The sequence below is a fragment of the Molothrus aeneus genome, chromosome 29 (genome assembly GCF_037042795.1).
Source record: "Molothrus aeneus isolate 106 chromosome 29, BPBGC_Maene_1.0, whole genome shotgun sequence".
NCBI classification, from domain to species: domain Eukaryota; kingdom Metazoa; phylum Chordata; class Aves; order Passeriformes; family Icteridae; genus Molothrus; species Molothrus aeneus.
In genome coordinates this window covers 1,785,096-1,805,190 of record NC_089674.1, presented here as the reverse complement: position 1 = coordinate 1,805,190, position 20,095 = coordinate 1,785,096, and the positions used below count along the sequence as shown (strand labels likewise).

The 20,095-nt window shown below is 46.1% G+C and overlaps 1 protein-coding gene across 1 annotated transcript; it reads right to left on the bottom strand.

Moving 5' to 3' along the window:
- Positions 1 to 447: 447 nt before the first annotated feature.
- Positions 448 to 12,040, bottom strand: POLB (DNA polymerase beta). The gene is made up of 14 exons (XM_066567394.1): positions 11,918 to 12,040; positions 11,783 to 11,840; positions 11,612 to 11,678; positions 10,051 to 10,125; positions 9,554 to 9,612; positions 8,834 to 8,883; positions 8,002 to 8,053; positions 6,968 to 7,022; positions 6,805 to 6,877; positions 5,622 to 5,692; positions 4,824 to 4,910; positions 3,927 to 3,991; positions 2,896 to 3,035; positions 448 to 1,782 (listed from the first exon to the last, which is right to left on the bottom strand). The coding sequence occupies exons 1-14, from the start codon at positions 11,976 to 11,978 to the stop codon at positions 1,688 to 1,690; spliced, it is 1,008 nt and encodes a 335-aa protein (XP_066423491.1). The 5' UTR covers positions 11,979 to 12,040; the 3' UTR covers positions 448 to 1,687.
- Positions 12,041 to 20,095: the final 8,055 nt, after the last annotated feature.

The following is a 20,095-nucleotide window of genomic DNA, read 5'->3' as shown; positions in this document are numbered from 1 at the left end:
GCCAGAATCCTGTGTTGGAATGGAATTTATGCATCATGGATGAGGTGTATGAATATGCAACAGGTGGTTGTTTTTAGGGGTTAATCCTCTGTTAACTTGGGTACCTCTTTGTTTCTATTGTCTCATATTATCCTAATGCAAATGGAAAAAAACCCACAGAATGTGTATTTATATAATTCACAAAAAACAAGCAAGCTCTCTGAAGAAGCCCTTTTCTTTTTTTTGCTTTATGGAGAGAGACTGGCAGCTCTATGGAGAGACTGCAAAGCCAACAAATTCTGTGGCAAGGCCAAAGCTAATTAATCTTCTGCTCCAGCTGTTGAAGATGATGGAGAATGCATCAGTGCAATGCCCAGGAAACATTTGTAAACATGGTAAACATGTGTTACTGCTTTTTGATCTTCTAAAATTACAGCAAATAAAATAATAAACACCACTACACATTGATGATGGAATATTCAATTGGTTTATTCCTATTGATAACTGAAGAAAATACCAAATATATCAGCTATGTATAGATTTTTACAATGAGGCATCAAATTACTTTACATAGCACCAAGTCAACTTCTAGTTTTCTTCCATACTACTACATGCATTAGCTCTGGGGAACGTTCCCAGAAAATAATTAAAACTCCTAAGTTTTAATTAATTTCCAAGAAAAATGGAAGAAATGAAAAGGGTAAGTAAGAGCATCAGCCAGTAATGTCCATTACTAAGATTGATCAACTCTCCTTGTACAGGAACAAGTTGAAAATGGAATTGTTCTGCAGGCTTAAGTCAGATGAAAATAAGACAAAGTATTCAAATGCAGTAGCAGCAACACATTCCATGCTCATGCTGTGTAATTCATGGAAGGAGTTTACTGCTTTGAAAATTTTTAGGTTAAACAGCAGAATTCCTGTCCCAAATCCAACTAATAATGCATTCCTGAAGAGACCTTGTCTCTCATCCAGAATACTCATTACCTTCCCAACACTTAAAGGGGAGGTGTAAAATAAGATTTGAGAGGTTTGCATATAAAAAAGGGGCAGATTGAATCTACAGGAGTGGCAGCAAGGCATCAATTAATCAGACCAAGCCAAATGAAACACAGCACTGCAATCAGTGATACTAAACATATCTAGGAACAAAATTCACATGGACAGGAGAATGGCCACCTTAGCATACAGCCCACAGTCAAAGATTTTAGAAGGAGCAGCTCATCATGAGCTTCAGCACTGCACCAAGACACTCAGCACAGGTGTGAGGAGACAGAGGGAGTAGTTAAAAATGGTAATTTCAGGAGTACTTCATGATATACTCAGCACTTCTTCATCCTGGTACCCACATATAGATAAGATACAAAGAGAGATGCTGGATGCCCCATCCCCAGAAACATCCAATGCAGACTGGGCTGGGCTCTAAGCAATCTCCTCTAGTCAAAGAGGGCCCTGCTCATGGCAGGGGGACTGGACTACATCACATTTAGGGGTCAAATTCTTCTGTGACTACATAAAAATGAAATCTCAGGGGATTTATCTTCACAACACATTCTGTTCTGTCCAAGTGCCATGGACTTGCTTTAGCCATCAGTAATATCTACATCAGTAATGTTCAAGCAGCATTCAAAGTGAGGCTGTGCACTTTGACATCTCTGTTAGAAGCTATGCCAGCATCCCTGTTGCTATAAACCCAGAGCTGCAGTTTGTCATTCACTCCGCTCCTTGGGCTCTCGGTACTTCCACTGGATATAATCAAAAATGTCTTTTTCACATTCCACTGGCAGGGCCTCTCCAGCAACTCCTGCAAGCAAATTACACAGCACATGTGAAAGGTGGGAAAGTCTGCACCATTCAGAAATGCCAAATGCATGGCAAGATTAAGACAAAACTGCTGCAGGTAAAAAGAACAACCTGAAAAACCCACCCAGAACAACCTCCCCACCCTCTGCAGAATTTTCACGGTGTTTGCATGCTGATTCTTATTGGTGTCAAAGGAAATGAGGTAATGGATTAACTTTGGGGCCATGTGGTTATGCAGTTCAATAAATTTATAATTGTGTGTGGGTATATATGGTCCCCTCTCCTCCAAAGCAAAGCAACTGAAGGACATGACATACCCTGTGAAAAGAGCAGGAAACCAAATCTGTGCTGTGCACAGCACAGAAGAAAACAAAAATCTTTAAATCACTAAGACTTTAAGTAGATTAGGAGGCCCAAAGAGGTAAACCTTGTGTAAGTAGGCTGCCCCTTCTTGTTGTAATGGTGCCCAGTATCAAAAAGACCCTGTGAAAAATTCCACAAAATATTGCATTTCTCAGAAGTATTTCCAAAAAACAATTGCAACCAATTGAAAGAGATCACACAAAGTGCATGACTTTGAGAGCAGAAAGAGTAGAAAGAGTAGGAAGAGTAGGAGGAGTAGGAGGAGTAGGAGGAGCAGGAGGAGGAGGAGGAGGAGAAAGAGGAGAAGGAGGAGAAGGAGTAGGAGTAGAAGGAGTAGGAGTAGAAGGAGCAGAAGGAGGAGCAGAAGGAGCAGAAGGAGCAGGAGGAGCAGGAGGAGCAGGAGGAGCAGGAGGAGCAGGAGGAGCAGGAGGAGCAGGAGGAGCAGGAGGAGCAGGAGGAGCAGGAGGAGCAGGAGGAGTAGAAAGAGCAGAAGGAGCAGAAGGAGGAGCAGGAGGAGTAGAAGGAGCAGAAGGAGTAGAAGGAGCAGAAGGAGCAGAAGGAGCAGGAGGAGCAGGAGGAGCAGGAGGAGCAGGAGGAGCAGGAGGAGCAGGAGGAGCAGGAGGAGCAGGAGGAGCAGAAGGAGGAGTAGAAGGAGGAGTAGGAGTAGGAGTAGAAGGAGCAGAAGGAGCAGAAGGAGGAGCAGAAGGAGGAGTAGGAGTAGAAGGAGCACTCTGTGCAAACCCAGACTGACCAGTAACACCCAGGCGGCGTATCGTGTACTCATTGATTGTGAAGCCCATCTCCAGAGCATGAGCTCTCATGTTCTTGTTGAATATATCACTTCCTGTGAAATACAGCACACCACAGTAATACTGATCTTTTGGGATAAGCCTAGAATAAAAAGTAGAAGCAAAGACTTAGAACAAATGTACCACAAAGAAGTAACAAGCCATTTAAAATTCAGCATTCAGACACGTGTAGGTTTACTTTGTGTTCATGTGTCCACATTCTGCAGCTCTGTACATTTAATTTTCCCACAAGCCAGATGCAAAAGTGAAAGAAAGGTTCAGCAGATCTACCCTTCCCCAGGAGTTACTGAACTTCAGCCACTACCTGGTTATGGTGCTTGCAGTCCTGCACAGAATCAGTGCCAAAGCAGGATGATAAAACAGGACACAATTCTGACATTCTATCAGAACACCATCATTTGAAGCACAGCATTATTGCTAATAACCTGCTGCAATTACTGGCAGTTGTCCAGGGGCTGCCACACTGCAAAGGCATTAGAAACACAGCAAATGCCATGTTGTGAACATGAAGTAGAGGTTGGAATGAAAAAATGATGCAAATGCCTGCTCTGTAGCAGACAGCTAAACTAGGGGGACTTTGATGTACCTGCTATCAATCTGCATGTACCTGATATCAATCTGCATGTACCTGAAATCAACTCTGCATGTACCTGCTATCAATCTGCATGTACCTGATATCAATCTGCATGTACCTGAAATCAACTCTGCATGTACCTGATATCAATCTGCATGTACCTGATATCAATCTGCATGTACCTGATATCAATCTGCATGTACCTGATATCAACTCTGCATGTACCTGCTATCAACTCTGCATGTACCTGATATCAATCTGCATGTACCTGATATCAACTCTGCATGTACCTGATATCAATTCTGCATGTACCTGATATCAACTCTGCATGTACCTGCTGTCAATTCTGCATGTACCTGAAATCAATCTGCATGTACCTGCTGTCAATTCTGCATGTACCTGATATCAATTCTGCGGTGTGGATAAGCTGTTCCATCCTCTTTATCTGGCAGCTGACAGACACCCTGTGAGGAAATAAGGCAAGCAACAAATTCAGGTGAAATTAAACAGATTTGAGAATCATCTTTACCTCCTCACCCCTAAAGGACCTCTAAGCAATCCTCAGCCATGCTGGAAAGCAAAGTTAAATCCCTGCTGAATGGAAGAAATATTTTACTAGAACAGCCAGATGTCAGAATACAGTGAATCACTATTTTACACTGGCAGTGTAACATATAACTGCTTCTTAAATTTTTACTGCACCAGGAAGGATCCTCATTTCCCTGTCATTATTATTATCAGGCTTTTCAGTATGCACAAATATCAGCAGGTTAAGAAAAAAAACGTCCTGCACTTTTTTTCTGCGCTAAAAAAAATCAGCATGGAATCTAAAAAATTAAAGTTTTGGTCATTCATTACTTGCTTTAGGCATTCCACATAATCCCTATTATGTCCTAAGCCTAGTAGCTTATCCATTAAATCTGTTCTGCAGCAAAACTGACACAAAAGGAGACAGAAGTCTATTATATATCAGAGAAAATCAGGAAAACACAGTTCTGAGATCACAGCTAAATGCCTCCAAGATCCTGAGGACACAATTACTGAAGTGATGTTGTGCTGAGGTTCCAGGACACAGCTGACATTATGTGATGAAGGCTTCAGAACTACACAAATATCTGTGCACTTTCTAATACTGAAATCTTGCCCCAAGAGTCACCTGCAGGGAATTCCTATGAGGTGCAAGCAGGAGAATTAAAAAACCAAACACGCATCACCCCCAGCTCCAGCACTGCAGGGAATTCACCCCAGCTTCTGTAACCCCCCCACAACATCCTGCACCACCAAAAAAGCTCTTACCATGAATTTGGTGTCCCCTTTGGACAGCATATCTGTGATAAAGTGGACTTTTTCCAGCTGTTCTACAACTTTATGCAAAAGTTTTGACTAGGAACAATGTTAAGAAAGAAGGAGAAATTACTGGACAAATCACAAGAATATCTTACCTATATTTACTAGATAGAGGCTCCTATAAGTACAGGACATCATCATAATTATATGTACTATTCTACATGAAATTTGACCCAAACAGGAAAAAAAAGTAACAATAAGGCTGGGAAAAAGCAAATAAAATTACAATTGTGCAAGATGAAAACAATTTCCACCAACAGACCCACATGAGATCACCTTTAGTTGGAAATGAGAAATCTAATTCAGCTTTTAAACAACACATCTATAGAGGGAACATAAGAAAAAACACACAACACTGTCATTAATAGCACTTCAGAGCTGGTCCCAAAAGATTACAGGGGCAGCAGGATGGTTTCCTATCACCTAAATGATTATGGTACATAAAGAAATAGTCAGTCTAGCTTTAATCCAGCTTTACAGCTCTGCATTATTAAAGCACATGAATTCAAGGGACTGGGGGAATATGTGTGACAGGAAGAGGAAGGAGAGAAGGGTAAAAATAAAAATATTGACTAGTTCTGCAAGAGAAACACAACAGAATACAAAATTATAACTCCTCAAAACAAACAGGGCAATCCAAGAGAAAAGTTCAGTATTACAGTCAATACAAAACCACAAAAAGCTGCAACACAAGTCTGAGACTCTATGCACTGTACAGCTCTGAGCTGTGGCACCTGAGAAAAGCACCTGTTTGGATGATTCTGATGTGAAGCTGGGATGGGTTAGCAGAACATCCATGTCACCACTTGACTCTGCACCTAGGCAAGAAAGAAGCAAAGAAAAATCCTTTTGTGTGTGGCAAAGTACACTAATGTCACTGGACATACATCTTACCTCTTCTCTTAAACATGGTTTTCTAGCAGGGAATGGTCACTATGAGAGGTATTAGCAAAACAAAAAAGTAATCTTGAAGTAAAAGAATTTTGTTCTTTCATCAAAAGTTTATATAAGAAAATACCCAAGAATTTCTTGCTGTGCTCTACAGCAACGAAGCACAAATGTTGTTAATGTAAAAACAAAGCAAAGAATTCATGTTACAAGATATTACTGTTTATGGGGGAAGGAGGGAGAAGCAAGGATTTCTGTGGGTGTCTCATCAATGAACTGACAGGACAAGGCAAGACAAGGCAAGGCAAGGCAAGGAAAGACAAGGAAAGACAAGGCAAGGCAAGGAAAGACAAGGAAAGACAAGGCAAGGCAAGGCAAGGCAAGGAAAGACAAGGAAAGACAAGGAAAGACAAGGCAAGGCAAGGCAAGGCAAGGCAAGGCAAGGCAAGGTAAGGAAAGACAAGACAAGGCAAGGCAAGGCAAGACAAGGCAAGGCAAGACAAGGAAAGACAAGGAAAGACAAGGCAAGACAAGGCAAGACAAGGCAAGACAAGGCAAGACAAGGCAAGGCAAGACAAGACAAGACAAGACAAGACAAGACAAGGAAAGACAAGGCAAGACAAGGCAAGACAAGGCAAGACAAGGCAAGACAAGGCAAGACAAGGCAAGACAAGGCAAGACAAGGCAAGACAAGGAAAGACAAGGCAAGACAAGGCAAGACAAGGCAAGACAAGGCAAGACAAGGAAAGACAAGGAAAGACAAGGAAAGACAAGGAAAGACAAGGAAAGACAAGGAAAGACAAGGAAAGACAAGGAAAGGCAAGGCAAGGCAAGGCAAGGCAAGACAAGGCAAGACAAGACAAGACAAGACAAGGAAAGGCAAGGCAAGGCAAGGCAAGACAAGGCAAGGCAAGGCAAGGCAAGACAAGACAAGACTAACAGGAAAGGCCAGGTTGCAGCATGGAGCCTGGCAAGAACAACACACAGAGTAACTTGTCGTGCTTGTTATCCCAAAATAAAGATAAGATCACAGAGTACCAACCTCGCCTGAAACTGCCACAGACTGTAGCAATATAGTTTGGGTCCAGTTTCTCAACCTCTCTGAGCACAATTTCCTATGTAAAAAGGAAAGAAGAGTGTTTAGAGGTGGTCAGTCATTCACTGGCCATCAGTACATCACATTCTTAACAATGAGATCTTTTTACCTGCATTTGCAGCATTTCTTCCCTCGGGATTCTTTTCTCAAAATCTTCAAAGTATCTGCAAGTATAAAAATAGAGGTGTCTGAAGGAGTGGTAGGGGTAATTGACTTAAAATTTTAGTCAATTAAGTGTATATCAGAGGAAAGAATACTAACTTACACTACTGTCACATCACAGAAAGCTCCTGACTCTCATTAAACATCTTAGAAATCTTGCAAGGTGACAGTAAAAACTCACAACTGTCAGTTTGACAACGCTCAGAACACAGTTTCAGCATTTCCACTGTATACAAAGAGCTGCTGTGCGGTGGGAGAATTATTACCACAGAACCAAGTGCTCAATATTTACACAGCCCTCTGAAAATACAAAACCTTCCTGACAAGACTCAGCCCACCAGTGAGCAGGAGGAGCAGGTCCCCCAAACAGGCTCAGAGCTGACCTGTGTTGGAAGGAGCTCAATGGAAGCTCCCAACTCAAAAACAGCTCCAGGTATATTTGCCTTCCACTGTAAAACTCAAATTTGACAGCATGCTGCTTGGTTGTGGAGAAAAAGAGGGCAAGTGAAGGAATTTTTGGCTTTATTTGGTTCACTTGCAGCTTCTGACAAACACAGCTGTAGCTCTTCCAAAACTACCACAGCAAAGAGGCACCCAACAAACAGCACTGAAGCTGATGAATCCTGAGGGACAAACACATTCTGCACAGCACTCCCAAGCTCAGACAGCAAAGGTTACCTTGCTCACAGCACATAAAAAACCAGCCTGGGCCACTTCTATGCAGATTGTGAAGAAACAACTCCACAGCCTCACTAAAGGGATTGATTCTCCAGGAGCTAACTGAGCAAGCCACTGGATATTAACTTCCCTCTGAATGGACACCAAGCCTTCCAAGCCAAATGAAACAAAAGCTCCAAATGACTGCAGAAAGGCATGTAGAGCACAGAGAGGACCTTTCTCAGCCTGTGTAACCTTACATTCCAGCCTGGTGTCTGGAGGAGTCATTAGAAACACCAAGCACTTGTACCCAAGAAAGCTTACTTCAGCCCAATTCGCTGGTGATGGGTCAGCTTGTGCTCAATTTTTCTTAGATCTAGGAAAAAAAATCCAAAAAAACAGTTAACTGAGGAGCAAAAATCTTACAGTGAATTTCTATCAATGCAAAGATGGTGCACATAAAGAATATGTATGGGGAATACAACCTCAAAGGAGGGAATTTCAAATTACCTACACAGCAGCTGATAGGATGACCAGAAATGCACAGAGCATTTCCAAAAAGATTTAACAGAGCACCAAAGAGCCAAAATCCTTGTTACTTTCCATGTAACCTGCACATACTTTGCTTTATATGAAAATATATGTATGAAATATGTATATATATGGATATATGTAAGAAATATGTGTATATATGGATATATGTCTGAAATATGTGTATATATATGTATGAAATATGTATACATACGAATATATGTATGGAATATATATATATACGGATATATGTATGAAATATGTGTATATATATGTATGGAATATGTATATATATGAATATATGTAAGAAATATGTGTATATATGGATATATGTATGAAATATGTGTATATATATGTATGAAATATGTATATATATGAATATATGTAAGAAATATGTGTATATATATGTATGAAATATGTGTATATATGGATATATGTAAGAAATATGTGTATATATATGAATATATGCATGAAATGCCTTAAGCCTGTGCACTGGCTTTAGCATTTTACACCCCCTCCTCAAAGCCTAGGGCATAAATGCTACCACAGCACCCCTGTGGAAGAGGCAGCTTGACAGAATAGAAGATCACTGGAGTGTGAACCAAGGCCCCATGCTCACACTTACCTTCTAAAGTCTTAATTCCTTCCTCAACAAACTTCCTGGCAGCAGCAGGACTGCAAAGAGACAAGGCAACCTGGCATCAGGAACAGCAAGAATCTTACAGCACTGAGCAGGACATGATTTGTAAGTGTGGGTTGTTAAAGGCTAAGACTGAGGTTGCTTGTGATGCTTACATCTTTTCAGCACACTCATTTTCAGTTGATGCTTTTGGTCAGCAGAGATCTAAAACTTGGCCTGCACATTTTTTAGCATTGATGTAACTACACAGTGATGTCTGATTGTAAGAAATTCAAAAAAGTCACAGCAAATAGGCAATATTGCTTCAGACAGTAATACCAAATGCATGATAACATTGCAGCAGAGTTCTCATGGGCTTTTTCTGTTTGTTTTTGTTTTGTTGCCTCCTTCAAGGGTCTGCTTCTCCTTTTACAAAAAGCCTGAGGCCAGAGTCTCACAACCCATTCTTGACCCACATCTCTCTCCTTCCCCTCTCAGGAAGCTTCCAACTCCTCTACCACAAAGTCTGTAATTCATCATTCTACACCCTTTTGTCCCATTCAATCCCATAAACACAACTACAGTGTGTCAGGGTGGGCATTACCTCAGCAGCTCAGGCTCATTCCCTTCATTATGTGCAATCATCCAAATTCTGCTCATAAGTCTATCCAATGAACAGGGGAAGGGGGAAAAAAAAGCCCTAAAAACACCCCAAGAAACTTTTACCCAATGCCAGTGACTCGTGTCAGGAAATTGATGGAAGCGCTTGTATCATCTTGTCGAATCTACAAAAACAAAAACAGTGCAATAAACAAACAAACAAAGAAGCCTTAAGAAGATAAAACAGCTCAGTCAGGCTCTGGTCTGGAGGTTCACTACAAAACAGTACCAAGGGCAGCACGGCCTTACAATAATGCCACATGTAACGAGCCTGGAAACCCCAACTGGCCATGCTAAGGTGAAGAGCAGGACTAAAGCACAAAACTCCAGAGCCTTCCAACGACAGATTTCCACTTCTGGCAGAAGAGCTGCACATGCTGATTATGCAAGCTAAAATATTTTAATGAATAGGCAGTTTTGAGGCTTTGGCTGAGCTGCTCAATCCTTGATTTCTACTTAGCATACACTCCAGGGACAACAACAGAGATGTGCAAACAGGCTACTTTGCAAGTTATCAAGAAAAGCAGGCATTGAGAAATACAGAATAGGAGAAAGACACCCACCTTTTCCAATTTACGTAGTTTTCCAGTGGATAAGAACTCGTCTATCTTTTCAGCTATTTTAGCACCCACTCCATCCTAAATATTGGGGGGTGAGTACAAACAAGTTAACTTAAAAATCACTTAAAGTCATTATATGTGGGAAGCAAGGAAAACTCCCTAGAATTTAGAGTCCAGAAAGAACTATGGGGCATCCAAGACCACAATATAATATTGGAGCATAAAAGAGCACAAGAATTCAAGGGTACAATATAAATGGCATAAACACTGTAATGCAAGGGCTATATCAAGCTTATAGAGCAATAAGCTTAAACAAGGCTTTGATTCTTATTGCTCAAGATCTCTGAATTAACAAAGGAGTGACAGCAAAGGGCAAAGACGTTTTTACAGGCAGAGGCTCAGATGGGAGGCCCAGTTCCAGCTCTGAAACCCCCACAGCAGCCACACCTGGTCCGTGTCCCCAAACTCTGACTCGGGTAGCGGAAAGAGGCACTGGCAGAAGCAGGGCTGCCCCCAATGCTTCCCAGGAACCCTGAGCACCTCATTCCTGCTTCCCAGGAACCTCGGGCACCTCATTCCTGCTTCCCAGGAACCTTGGGCACCTCATCCCCAGCTCCATTTGCCCCCAATGCTTCCCAGGAACCCTGAGCACCTCATCCCTGCTCCGACTGCCCCCAGCGCTTCCCAGGAACCCTGAGCACCTCATCCCCGCTCCCCAGGAACCCCGGGCACCTCATCCCCGCTCTCCAGGAACCCTCAAGCACCTTGTCCCCGCTCTAGCTGCCCCCAACACTTCCAGGAACCCCGGGCACCTCATCCCCGCTCAGGCTGCCCCCCATCCTTCCCAGGAGCTCCGGGCACCTCATCCCTGTTTCCCAGGAACCCTGAGCACCTCATCCCCAGCTCCGACTGCCCCCACGTTCCCCAGAAACTCCCAGCACCTCATCCCCGCTCCGCAGGAACCCCCGGGCACCTCATCCCCGGCTCCATCTGCCCCCAACGCTCCCCAGGAATCCGGGCACCTCATCCCCGGCTCCGACGCTCCCCAACGCTCCCCGGGCACCTCATCCCTGCTCCGCTAGAACCGCCGGCATCTCATCCACGCTCCGGCTGCCCCCCATCCTTCCCAGGAACCCCGGGCATCTCATCCACACTCCCCAAGAACCCCCGGCACCTTATCCCCGGTCCAGCTGCCCCCAGCGCTTCCCAGGAACCCCCCATCCTTCTCAGGAACCCCGGTACCTAATCCCCGCTCCCCAGGAACCCCCGGCACCTTATCCCCGGTCCAGCTGCCCCCAGCGCTTCCCAGGAACCCCCCATCCTTCTCAGGAACCCCAGGCACCTCATCTACACTCCCCAAGAACCCCCGGCACCTTATCCCCGGTCCAGCTGCCCCCAGCGCTTCCCAGGAACCCCCCATCCTTCTCAGGAACCCCGGTACCTAATCCCCGCTCCCCAGGAACCCCCGGCACCTCATCCCCGCTCCCCAGCGCTTCCCAGGAACCCCCATCCCCGCTCCGGCTGCCCCAGATCCTCCCGGGGCAGCCCGGACACGAGCACCTACCAACTTCTTGGCTTCAGCCCCGCTCTGTATCTTGCTGGGATACCGAGAAATGACCGAGGCCGCTTTCCTGCGGAGCGGTGCCGGTCAGCGCCCGAACGGGCTGGGGCCCGGCACGTTCCCCAGAAAGCCCCAGCGCCTGCGGGGCGCGGCGTGAGGGGAAGGGAGCGGTACCTGTACGCGTTGTACTTGTGGATGGCCCGGTTCACGTTGCGCTCGTAGTTGGCCAGCTCTGCGGGAGAAGCGCGGTGAGAGCAGCCGGGCCGCGGCCCTCGCCACCCACGGGACCGAGCGAGCGCGCACACCTACCGGTGAGGAAGTCGGTGATGCCTTCGTTGGGGCTCTCCTGGGGAGCCTTGCGCTTGCTCATGGCCGGCACCGGCACGGAGCGGCCGCCGGGGCCGCGGGCAGCGATGGCACCGAGGCCCTTCCGGTGTTGGCGTCACGGCGCGTCCGGTGCCGGTGCGCGGGCGCCGCCCTAGGGTGTGATTAACCTGGTTTTTAAAAATTTTTAAAAGTTTCGTAGTAATAAAATGGTATAAAAATAGTACGGTATAAAAATAGTAAAATGGTTATAAAAATAGTGATGCAATTACAGCAATAATAATTTGGACGGTTTGAATTAGGACGATGTGAGACAACAAATATGTGAAAAATGCACGTATTTTGAGATTGGCTTTTGGCAAATATTCAAATGAATATTATACGTGTTGTGTTAGAAAGTAAGGCTGTATTAATTCTCTTAAGTACTGTGTTAAATATAGTTTTAGGTTATAAAAATTGTTAAAATAGAAACGGTGCCATGTAGGATACTCTTTTTAAAGAAAGGACTCGCACTGAGATAGCAGCCACAGGACACCTGAATCCTTCAGAGAAAAAGAATTTATTGCCCTCTTATCAGAAGAAACGAACTTCTTCCCACCTCGAAGGCGCTGTCAGGATTCAGAGGAAGAAGTTGACGATGACTCTTTGTATTTGTTGTCTCATGTTGTCCTAATTCAAATTGTCCAAATTATTATTACTCTAATTGTATTACTATTTTTATAACCATTTTATAACCAGGTTCAGGAGAGTTCTCAGCTGTCACTTCAGGCATGGAGATTTTTTTTTATCTACCCCAGACTTCTCTGTGTGCTGTGACCTTGGACTTTTGCTTCCCTCCCAAATTGCTTTAAGGTTCTCTCTAATGACTTTAAATCACTGGGTTTGATGTCTAGTTTATCTTCCCAAAATATACAAAATATAACACCTCTGACTGCTTCAAATTCCCTCCTTAATCCTCTTGGCATCTCTGATCACTTAAGACTGGAGTCAGATAAACTCTCCCAAGTAGCTTTTGACATCTTTCAAGAGGCAGATGAATGCCATAAAAGATCCATCATGCTTTCCTTGGTGTCAGAAAGGTTTTGCTATTAAAGATTAAGGAGGCTTGAGGTCACTCCAAATCACAAATCACTGCTCACTTTATAAGCCAATTTTATCCTGTCATCTGGTATTTTGTGTCCCAGTTGTTTCGGAGGACTCTACAGCATTCATCAATTCACTGGGGTTTAAGCACTGAGTGATCCTTAAACGTCTCTAAAGTCAAGCCATTTATCTTTTTCACTGTATTTTATTGTCTCTGTTTTCCCTGACTTACAAACCTCCAGCACAACAGTGAGTTCTGCTTGCTTTAAGAGCTGGTGCCTCACAATGGGATCCTGAAGAAAGAAATCATTGGGTAATGAAACCCCTCTATTGAAATACTACCTTAAACAAAAAGGAAAAAAAGAAAAATGTAGAGGTCAAAACACAGTTTCAAGGTCCAAAAGATTATGGTTGATTATTTCTCAGACTCAACACTGAGCTTTCCAAGCCCGAATCCTTATTTATGTAATGCAAGCCTCAAAACTGGGGAGAAGAGCATTACTTTTAAATTCCCAAAGCCCACATTTGGCAGACCAAAGAATAGATTTGAGGTCCAAACCCACTCTCTGGGACTACAAACCCACACTCATAAGCTCCAAGGCTTATGATTTTATGGCACAAAGCCTCATTTCAAGGGCTCAGAGCATCATTTTTCACAAGTCTGATCTTGAATAGTGGTGGGACTGTGATGTCACACAGAGCCTGTGACACAGCAGGACAAGAGGGGCCACAGGGTGGTGGGTTCTGCATTCTGGAGAGAGCCCTGAGGGTGAACAGCCTCAGCACTGAGGGCATGGCTGTTGACAGTGGTGTGGGCCCAACCCAGATGGATTTCTGGGATGGGATGGATTTTGTGCCCATGATGCCCAGCATCACCCCCACAGGTACAGGAGCATTGCTGCAGGATCCCCCCTGTCAGGGATGCAGGGAAAAGAATCAGCACTGACCCCTGTGGAGCTGGGGACAGCAGTGACACACACCCAGGGCTGCTGGAAGGCTGAGAGCCAGCAGAAACACAGCATAACCTGGTTGTTGGGAGAGATGGAACAGGAAAGCCTTATCAATGTGATTGCCTGGCAAAAGATTTTGAGAATATGGAAACTGTAAGCCAGATTGTAATGAAAGCAAGCTTTGAGATCCCTCAGTTACTGAACAACTGGAAAACAATGGTGTGGCTGCTGAAGATGATCCCCTTTTGATGGAACAACACCCTCTGCTTGCAGACAGCTCCAAGGGTCAGAGCAGACCCTGCCAGCTTGGCAGAAGGGGCCCAAAGAGGAGTTTGTAGGGTTTAAAATGTAACACAGGATGGGAATGTAATGATTCTGATAGGCTGTATGGAAATGCTGTAGGATTTGTATCTTGTACTGGATTGGTTAGTGAGAATGAGAATATTCAACACAGAAGAAGATTTATGGTATTGGAATGGGAACCTCGCTCTCTTATGCTTCTGCTCTCTTACCCTTTTATGCTCTTACCCTTTGACTCTCTCACCCTCTCATCCTCACTCCCCCTCTCCTCTCTCATTCCTGCTCTGAGCTGTGCCTGGCAGCTCCCAGCAGGGCCCTGCACCCAGGCCCTTTGCAATAAACCCCAAATTCCCCACCTGGCTGCAGAGATCTCTGCTCTCCGTCTGTCCTGACCATGCCACCTCCTGTCACTCTGACACCCGGTATTTCCTTGTTTTCCAGAGAGAAAGGCTGTCTGGGATGCAGTGGCCAGCAACATCCGACAGCAGCTGCTGCTGCACAAGGTGGAGCAACAAACACCCTGGGCCAACACCCTGGGCCAACACCCTGAGCCAACACCCTGGGCCAACACCTGGGACAATACCCTGGGACAATACCCTGGGACAATACCCTGGGAAAACACCTGGGACAACACCAACGTCCTCCTTTGCCCACCCAGAAGAGCAGTGAGGAGTTCCCATGAGCCTCCTCATGGATCATGGCCTGCACTTCCTCTTGCCCTCCTCAGAATGCAGGAAGCCCACCCCAAAATCCCTGCTGAGGGACAAGTGGAGCTTGTGCAAGAGTGGTATCACCTCTGGGAGGTGGCATTGTCACTGGAGACTGGGGCTGTCCTCAAGCTGCCTCTGTCTGACTCCAGCATGGATGAGCATGGATTTTTTTGGTGGGAGAAAGGAAAAAAGAGGCCCCAGCATCTCCTCCCCAGGGCTCTCCCCACTGTCCTGACCTCTGAACAGTGGGAGTTGGCAGAGTTCAGTCAAAGGCACCATCCCTTGATGGAATCATCCTCGGCTCTTCCCTCTGTCCAATTCTCGCCCTTTGGGCCTTTCCCTTCTGCTCCAGGGGATCCGAATTCCCACCCTTGGGTCCTTCGATGTGGTGCACACAGAGACCGTGGTGGGGAACAAGACTGTGATCCTGCAGAGGCCAGTGTTCCACCTGGCCAGGAATCTTGGAGGAGCCCAAAACCTGGAAAACAAGGATGACCTGGCTGGTAAGACAGAGCATTTAACCCTGCAGGCCCAGGGTGGAGTAGGAGATCACACCACATTTCTAAAAGCATCTCCTGGGAAACTCTTCTGGCCAAGCCCTGGGGAAGTTCCTCCTGGCACCTTCACATTTCTGTGGTTTTGCAGGGGGTAAGCAGCTGGAACCTCTGAAATATGCCAGGGTGGCCACAGAGGCCTCTGTGTCCCGGAGAGAGGTGGAGTGCTGCATCCTTGGCACCATGTCCCTGCTGTACCACTGCCTGGAGAAGGGCGTGAGCGTGGCCTTGGTCCTGAGGGATGTGGGTGTGCTCCTCATTGAAGGCAGCATGGTGCTCATGAGGTTCTACCCGGACTTCCTGGAGAAAGTGAACAGGGAGAGGATCCAGGACAGGGCTGTGCTCAAGGTGAGCCTTTTGTTTCCCCCCTGCTTGGGCAGACCCAGAGCAGTTCCCCAGCACTGCTGGCATATGGACACCAGGATGTGGCCAGGAGCGTGATTCCAGCTGCTCTACCTGCCCTGAGCTGCTCCTCTCCTGAGTGCCTTGGCCACACTGAGGGTGTGCTGGTGGTGCTGGCAGGGGGGGCTATTTACAGACATGAACGAGATGGGGCTGCTGCTGAAAGCGCCTCGAGCTGTTTCATTTTCCAGCATCAATCTCATTCCATGGTTATGGCAATGGGAAGATGCCAGCAGCTCACATCCCCAGCAGCAGGCCAAAAAACTTAATGTTACAACTCACTTTAAAAGCTTCTTGACCAATCCCACAAAGCAAAAGCACATTGACAGTAGTTCTATCCAACCACCATAAGCACACGTGCCTTTGGTTAAACAATGCCTGCTTATTTCAAATACAATACCTGCTTGTGAGCCTTCAAACACAACACACAGAGCTCTATTATTAAGCTTTAACCTTCCTAATGTCTTGCTAGATAAACTTTTCTGTAGCTTAGAGAGCTATTCAGACAAGCGTTAATACACAGACCATTGTTCTATTTGTCCTTGCTTTTCTACAGTTTAAATACTTTTTCTGCTGCCCAATCTCATGGCTGCTGCTTTAGCTCTGCTCACAGTTCTGCTGTATCTGAGGCCTGCCTTTTGCAGCTTTCCCAAAACCCTCTAATTTTCTCTAATTTTGTGGATTCCCACGTGCTGGCACCTATCACATTTCTGTGCTGCAGGGTCTCCAGCAGCTGGGCATGGTGGTTCCCCGGGAGGTGCCCATTGCTTCCCTGAGCTTCACTGGCCGTGTCCTCATCTTTCCCAAGTGAGTCAAACACCCTGGCTGCTTTGGCCTCTGGAGAGATCTGGGAGCAGTTTCTCCTCATGACCACAACAGTCCTGCAGGGCACTGACTCTCATTTGTGCCTCCCTGCTCATCATCCCTGTGAACGGACCCCTGGGCACAGAGGGAGTATTTTAGGCAGCTCTTGTTTCCCCATCATGGCCAGGAATCCTCTCCTGAGTGACCCTGTTTCCCAGGACAGTCCTTGGGGTTGGGGCACGACTGACTTGGGAGAACAATGGCCTTCACCCTACTGCCAAAGTCACCTGTGAGCAGGTGATGGTGGCCAGGGGCCAGAGCTGGTGGGGACGTGGGTCAGGATTGTGTCGCAGACAACTTTTATGGAAAATCCTTTCCTTAGGATTTTTCCTCCTGAGAAGCTGAGAGGCCTCAGGAACAAAATGTAAGCAATGGTTATCTGCTGCTGTGGGATGCAACAGGTGCATCTAGGATGGGGCTCATGTGGTTGTTTCTAATTAATGGCCAATCACAGCCCAGCTGGCTCGGACTCTCTCTCTGAGAGACAAGCTTTTGTTATCATTCTATTCTATTCTTAGCCAGCCTTCTGATGAAATCCTTTCTTCTATTCTTTTAGTATAGTTTTAATGTAATATATATTATAAAATAATCAATCAAGCCTTCTGAAACATGGAGTCAGATCCTCGTCTCTTCCCTCATCCAAGAACCCCTGTGAACACGATCACAGGATTGTGTTGTCTCTTTGTCTCCAGCTTTGAACACACATTTCCGTCCACATCACTGCCCAGAGATCATCTCAAGGACTTTGGATTGGTTCCCGGAGAGGACAAGAGGAACAAAATAGGTTTGCGACCCATAAGACAAGGCATGGAAGGTAAAGCAGTTCCCTGCTTGTTTCCATAGCACGGGCAACTGGTGGCTGTGATCCGATGGCAGAATCCCCAGCCGTGATTGTCACAAGGATCTGATTGTGCCAGACCTTGGGGCCAGCTCTTCATGGCCTTTTCTCCTAAGACTGGCTCCACAAGAGCTGGGCCCTGGGCTGGAAGGTGCCCAAGATGCTCATCCCTGGTTCAGCAGGAGGGTGGGGCCCATACTTGTTCCCAGAAATTACCTCTGCATTCAGAACAGACTCTGTCCCAAGGTTGGCACTATGGATGGGAGGGTGGCAGGCCTCTGGAGACAGTGGTAGGAGGGGTGTCACAGACATCTTTTAATGAAAAATCCTTTCCTTGGGATTTTTCCTCCTGAGAAGCTGAGAGGCCTCAGGAACAAAATGTGAACAATGGTTATCTGCTGCTGTGGAATGCAACGGGTGCATCTGGGATTGGGCTCATGTGGTTGTTTCTAATTAATGGCCAATCACAGCCCAGCTGGCTCGGACTCTCTGTCCAAGACAGAAGCTTTGTTATCATTCTTTGCTATTCTATTCTTAGCCAGCCTTCTGATGAAGCCTTTTTTTCTATTCTTTTAGTATAGTCTTAATGTAATATATATCATAAAATAATAAATCAAGCCTTCTGAAACATGGAGTCAACACTCTCGTCTCTTCCCTCATCCAAAAACCCCTGTGAACACGGTCACAGAGGGAATTCCCTCCTGGATGTGTTAGGAAGAGGCCTGAGCATCCCCATGTGTCCCTTGTGGCCAGTGACAGCTCTGTCCTTCCTGATTCCAGGGAGAGTTCCTGGCCTGCCTGGAGCTCAGCAGGGCTCCACTGCCAGGGCAGGAGAGCAGCCCTGGGATGAGGAGGCGATGGAGACAAGGTACAGCCCTTGGGTCAGCTGAGCCTGGAGGCTCAGGACACGGGGCCTTTTCCTCATCCAGCCACAGCTTGTTCCCCTCCACGTCCAGCAGATAGACTGGGGCTGCTGGGAGCCCCCCGTGTCACAGGGCTGGTTCCTCTCCACCCCTCCAGAAGAGTCCCTCATGAGGGCTGGGGCCATGCATGGGGACACACAAGTGTCAGCCAAGGGTTCCAGCTCAGGGGCTCCTCTCCTGAGCTGGGCTATTGCTGGCAAGGGGGCTGTTTACAGACCACGAACGAGGTGGGGCTGCTGTGGAACGTGCCTTGAGCTGTTTGATTTTCCAGCATCAGCCTCATTCCATGGTTATGACAATGGGAAGATGCCACCAGCTCACATCCCAGGCAGCAGACCAAGAACTCAATGTCACAACTCACTTTATAAGTGTTTTGACCAATCCCACAAAGCAAAAGCACATTGACAGTAGTTCTATCCAACCACTGTAAGCACAGGTACCTGTGGTTAAACAATGCTTGCTTATTTCAAATACAATCCCTGCTTGTGAGCCTTCAAACACAACGCACAGAGCTCCATTATTAAGCTTAGAACTCCCTAATATCTCTCTAGATAAACTTTTCTGTAGCTTAGGGAGTTATTCCAGACAAGCGTTAATACACAGACCATTGTTCTATTTGTCCTTGCTTTTCTACTTTTTAAATAATTTTTCTGCTGACCAATCTCATGGCTGCTGCTCAGCTCTGCTCACAGTTCTGCTGTCTCTGGGGCCTGCATTTTGCAGCTTTCCCAAACCCCTCTGATTCTGTGGATTCCCACAATCAGCTAAGGGGCACGTAGCTCCTGTGGGCAGAATGTGGCCCCAGACCCCTCTCCCTGTGTCTTCCAGGAAGCTGCCAGTGATCCCAGGGGCTGCTCCTGGAAGAAAGCAGCCTCTGGCTGACCAAGGCAAGTGCAAGGCTGTGCCCAAGGGCCAAGCGTTGATGCAGAGCAACAAAGAGGCAGAAGGAGCTCAGAGGGGCAGAGGAGGAAGAGGAGATAGAAAAGATTCTCTTGGGAGAGAGGGAGAAAAGGAAGTTCAGCTTGGAAAAGAAGGAGAGAGAAGGGAACCTCTTGGGAGAGAAGGAGAAAAGAAAAGTCGTGCCAGGAGAGATGGAGAAAAGAAAGTTGAATTTGGAAAAGGAGGAGAAAGAAGGGAATCTCTTGGGAGAGAAGGAGAAAAGAAAAGTCTTCTCAGGAGAGAGGGAGAAAAAGAAGTTCAGCTTGGAAAAGAAGGAGAAAGAAGGGAATCTCTTGGGAGAGAGGGAGAAAAGAAAAGTCTTCTCAGGAGAGAGGGAGAAAAGAAAGTTCAGCTTGGAAAAGAGGGAGAGAGAAGGGAATCTCTTGGGAGAGAAGGAGAAAAGGCTCCGCTTGGAAGAGAAGGAGAAAGAAGGGATTCTTTTAGAGAAGGAGAAAGAATAGATTCTTTTAGAAGACAAGAAGAAAGAAGGGATTCTCTCAGAAGTGAAGGAGAAAGAAGAGATTCTTTTAGCGAAGGAGAAAGTACAGATTCTTTTGGAAGACAAGAAGAAAGAAGGGGCTCTCTCAGAAGAGAAGGAAA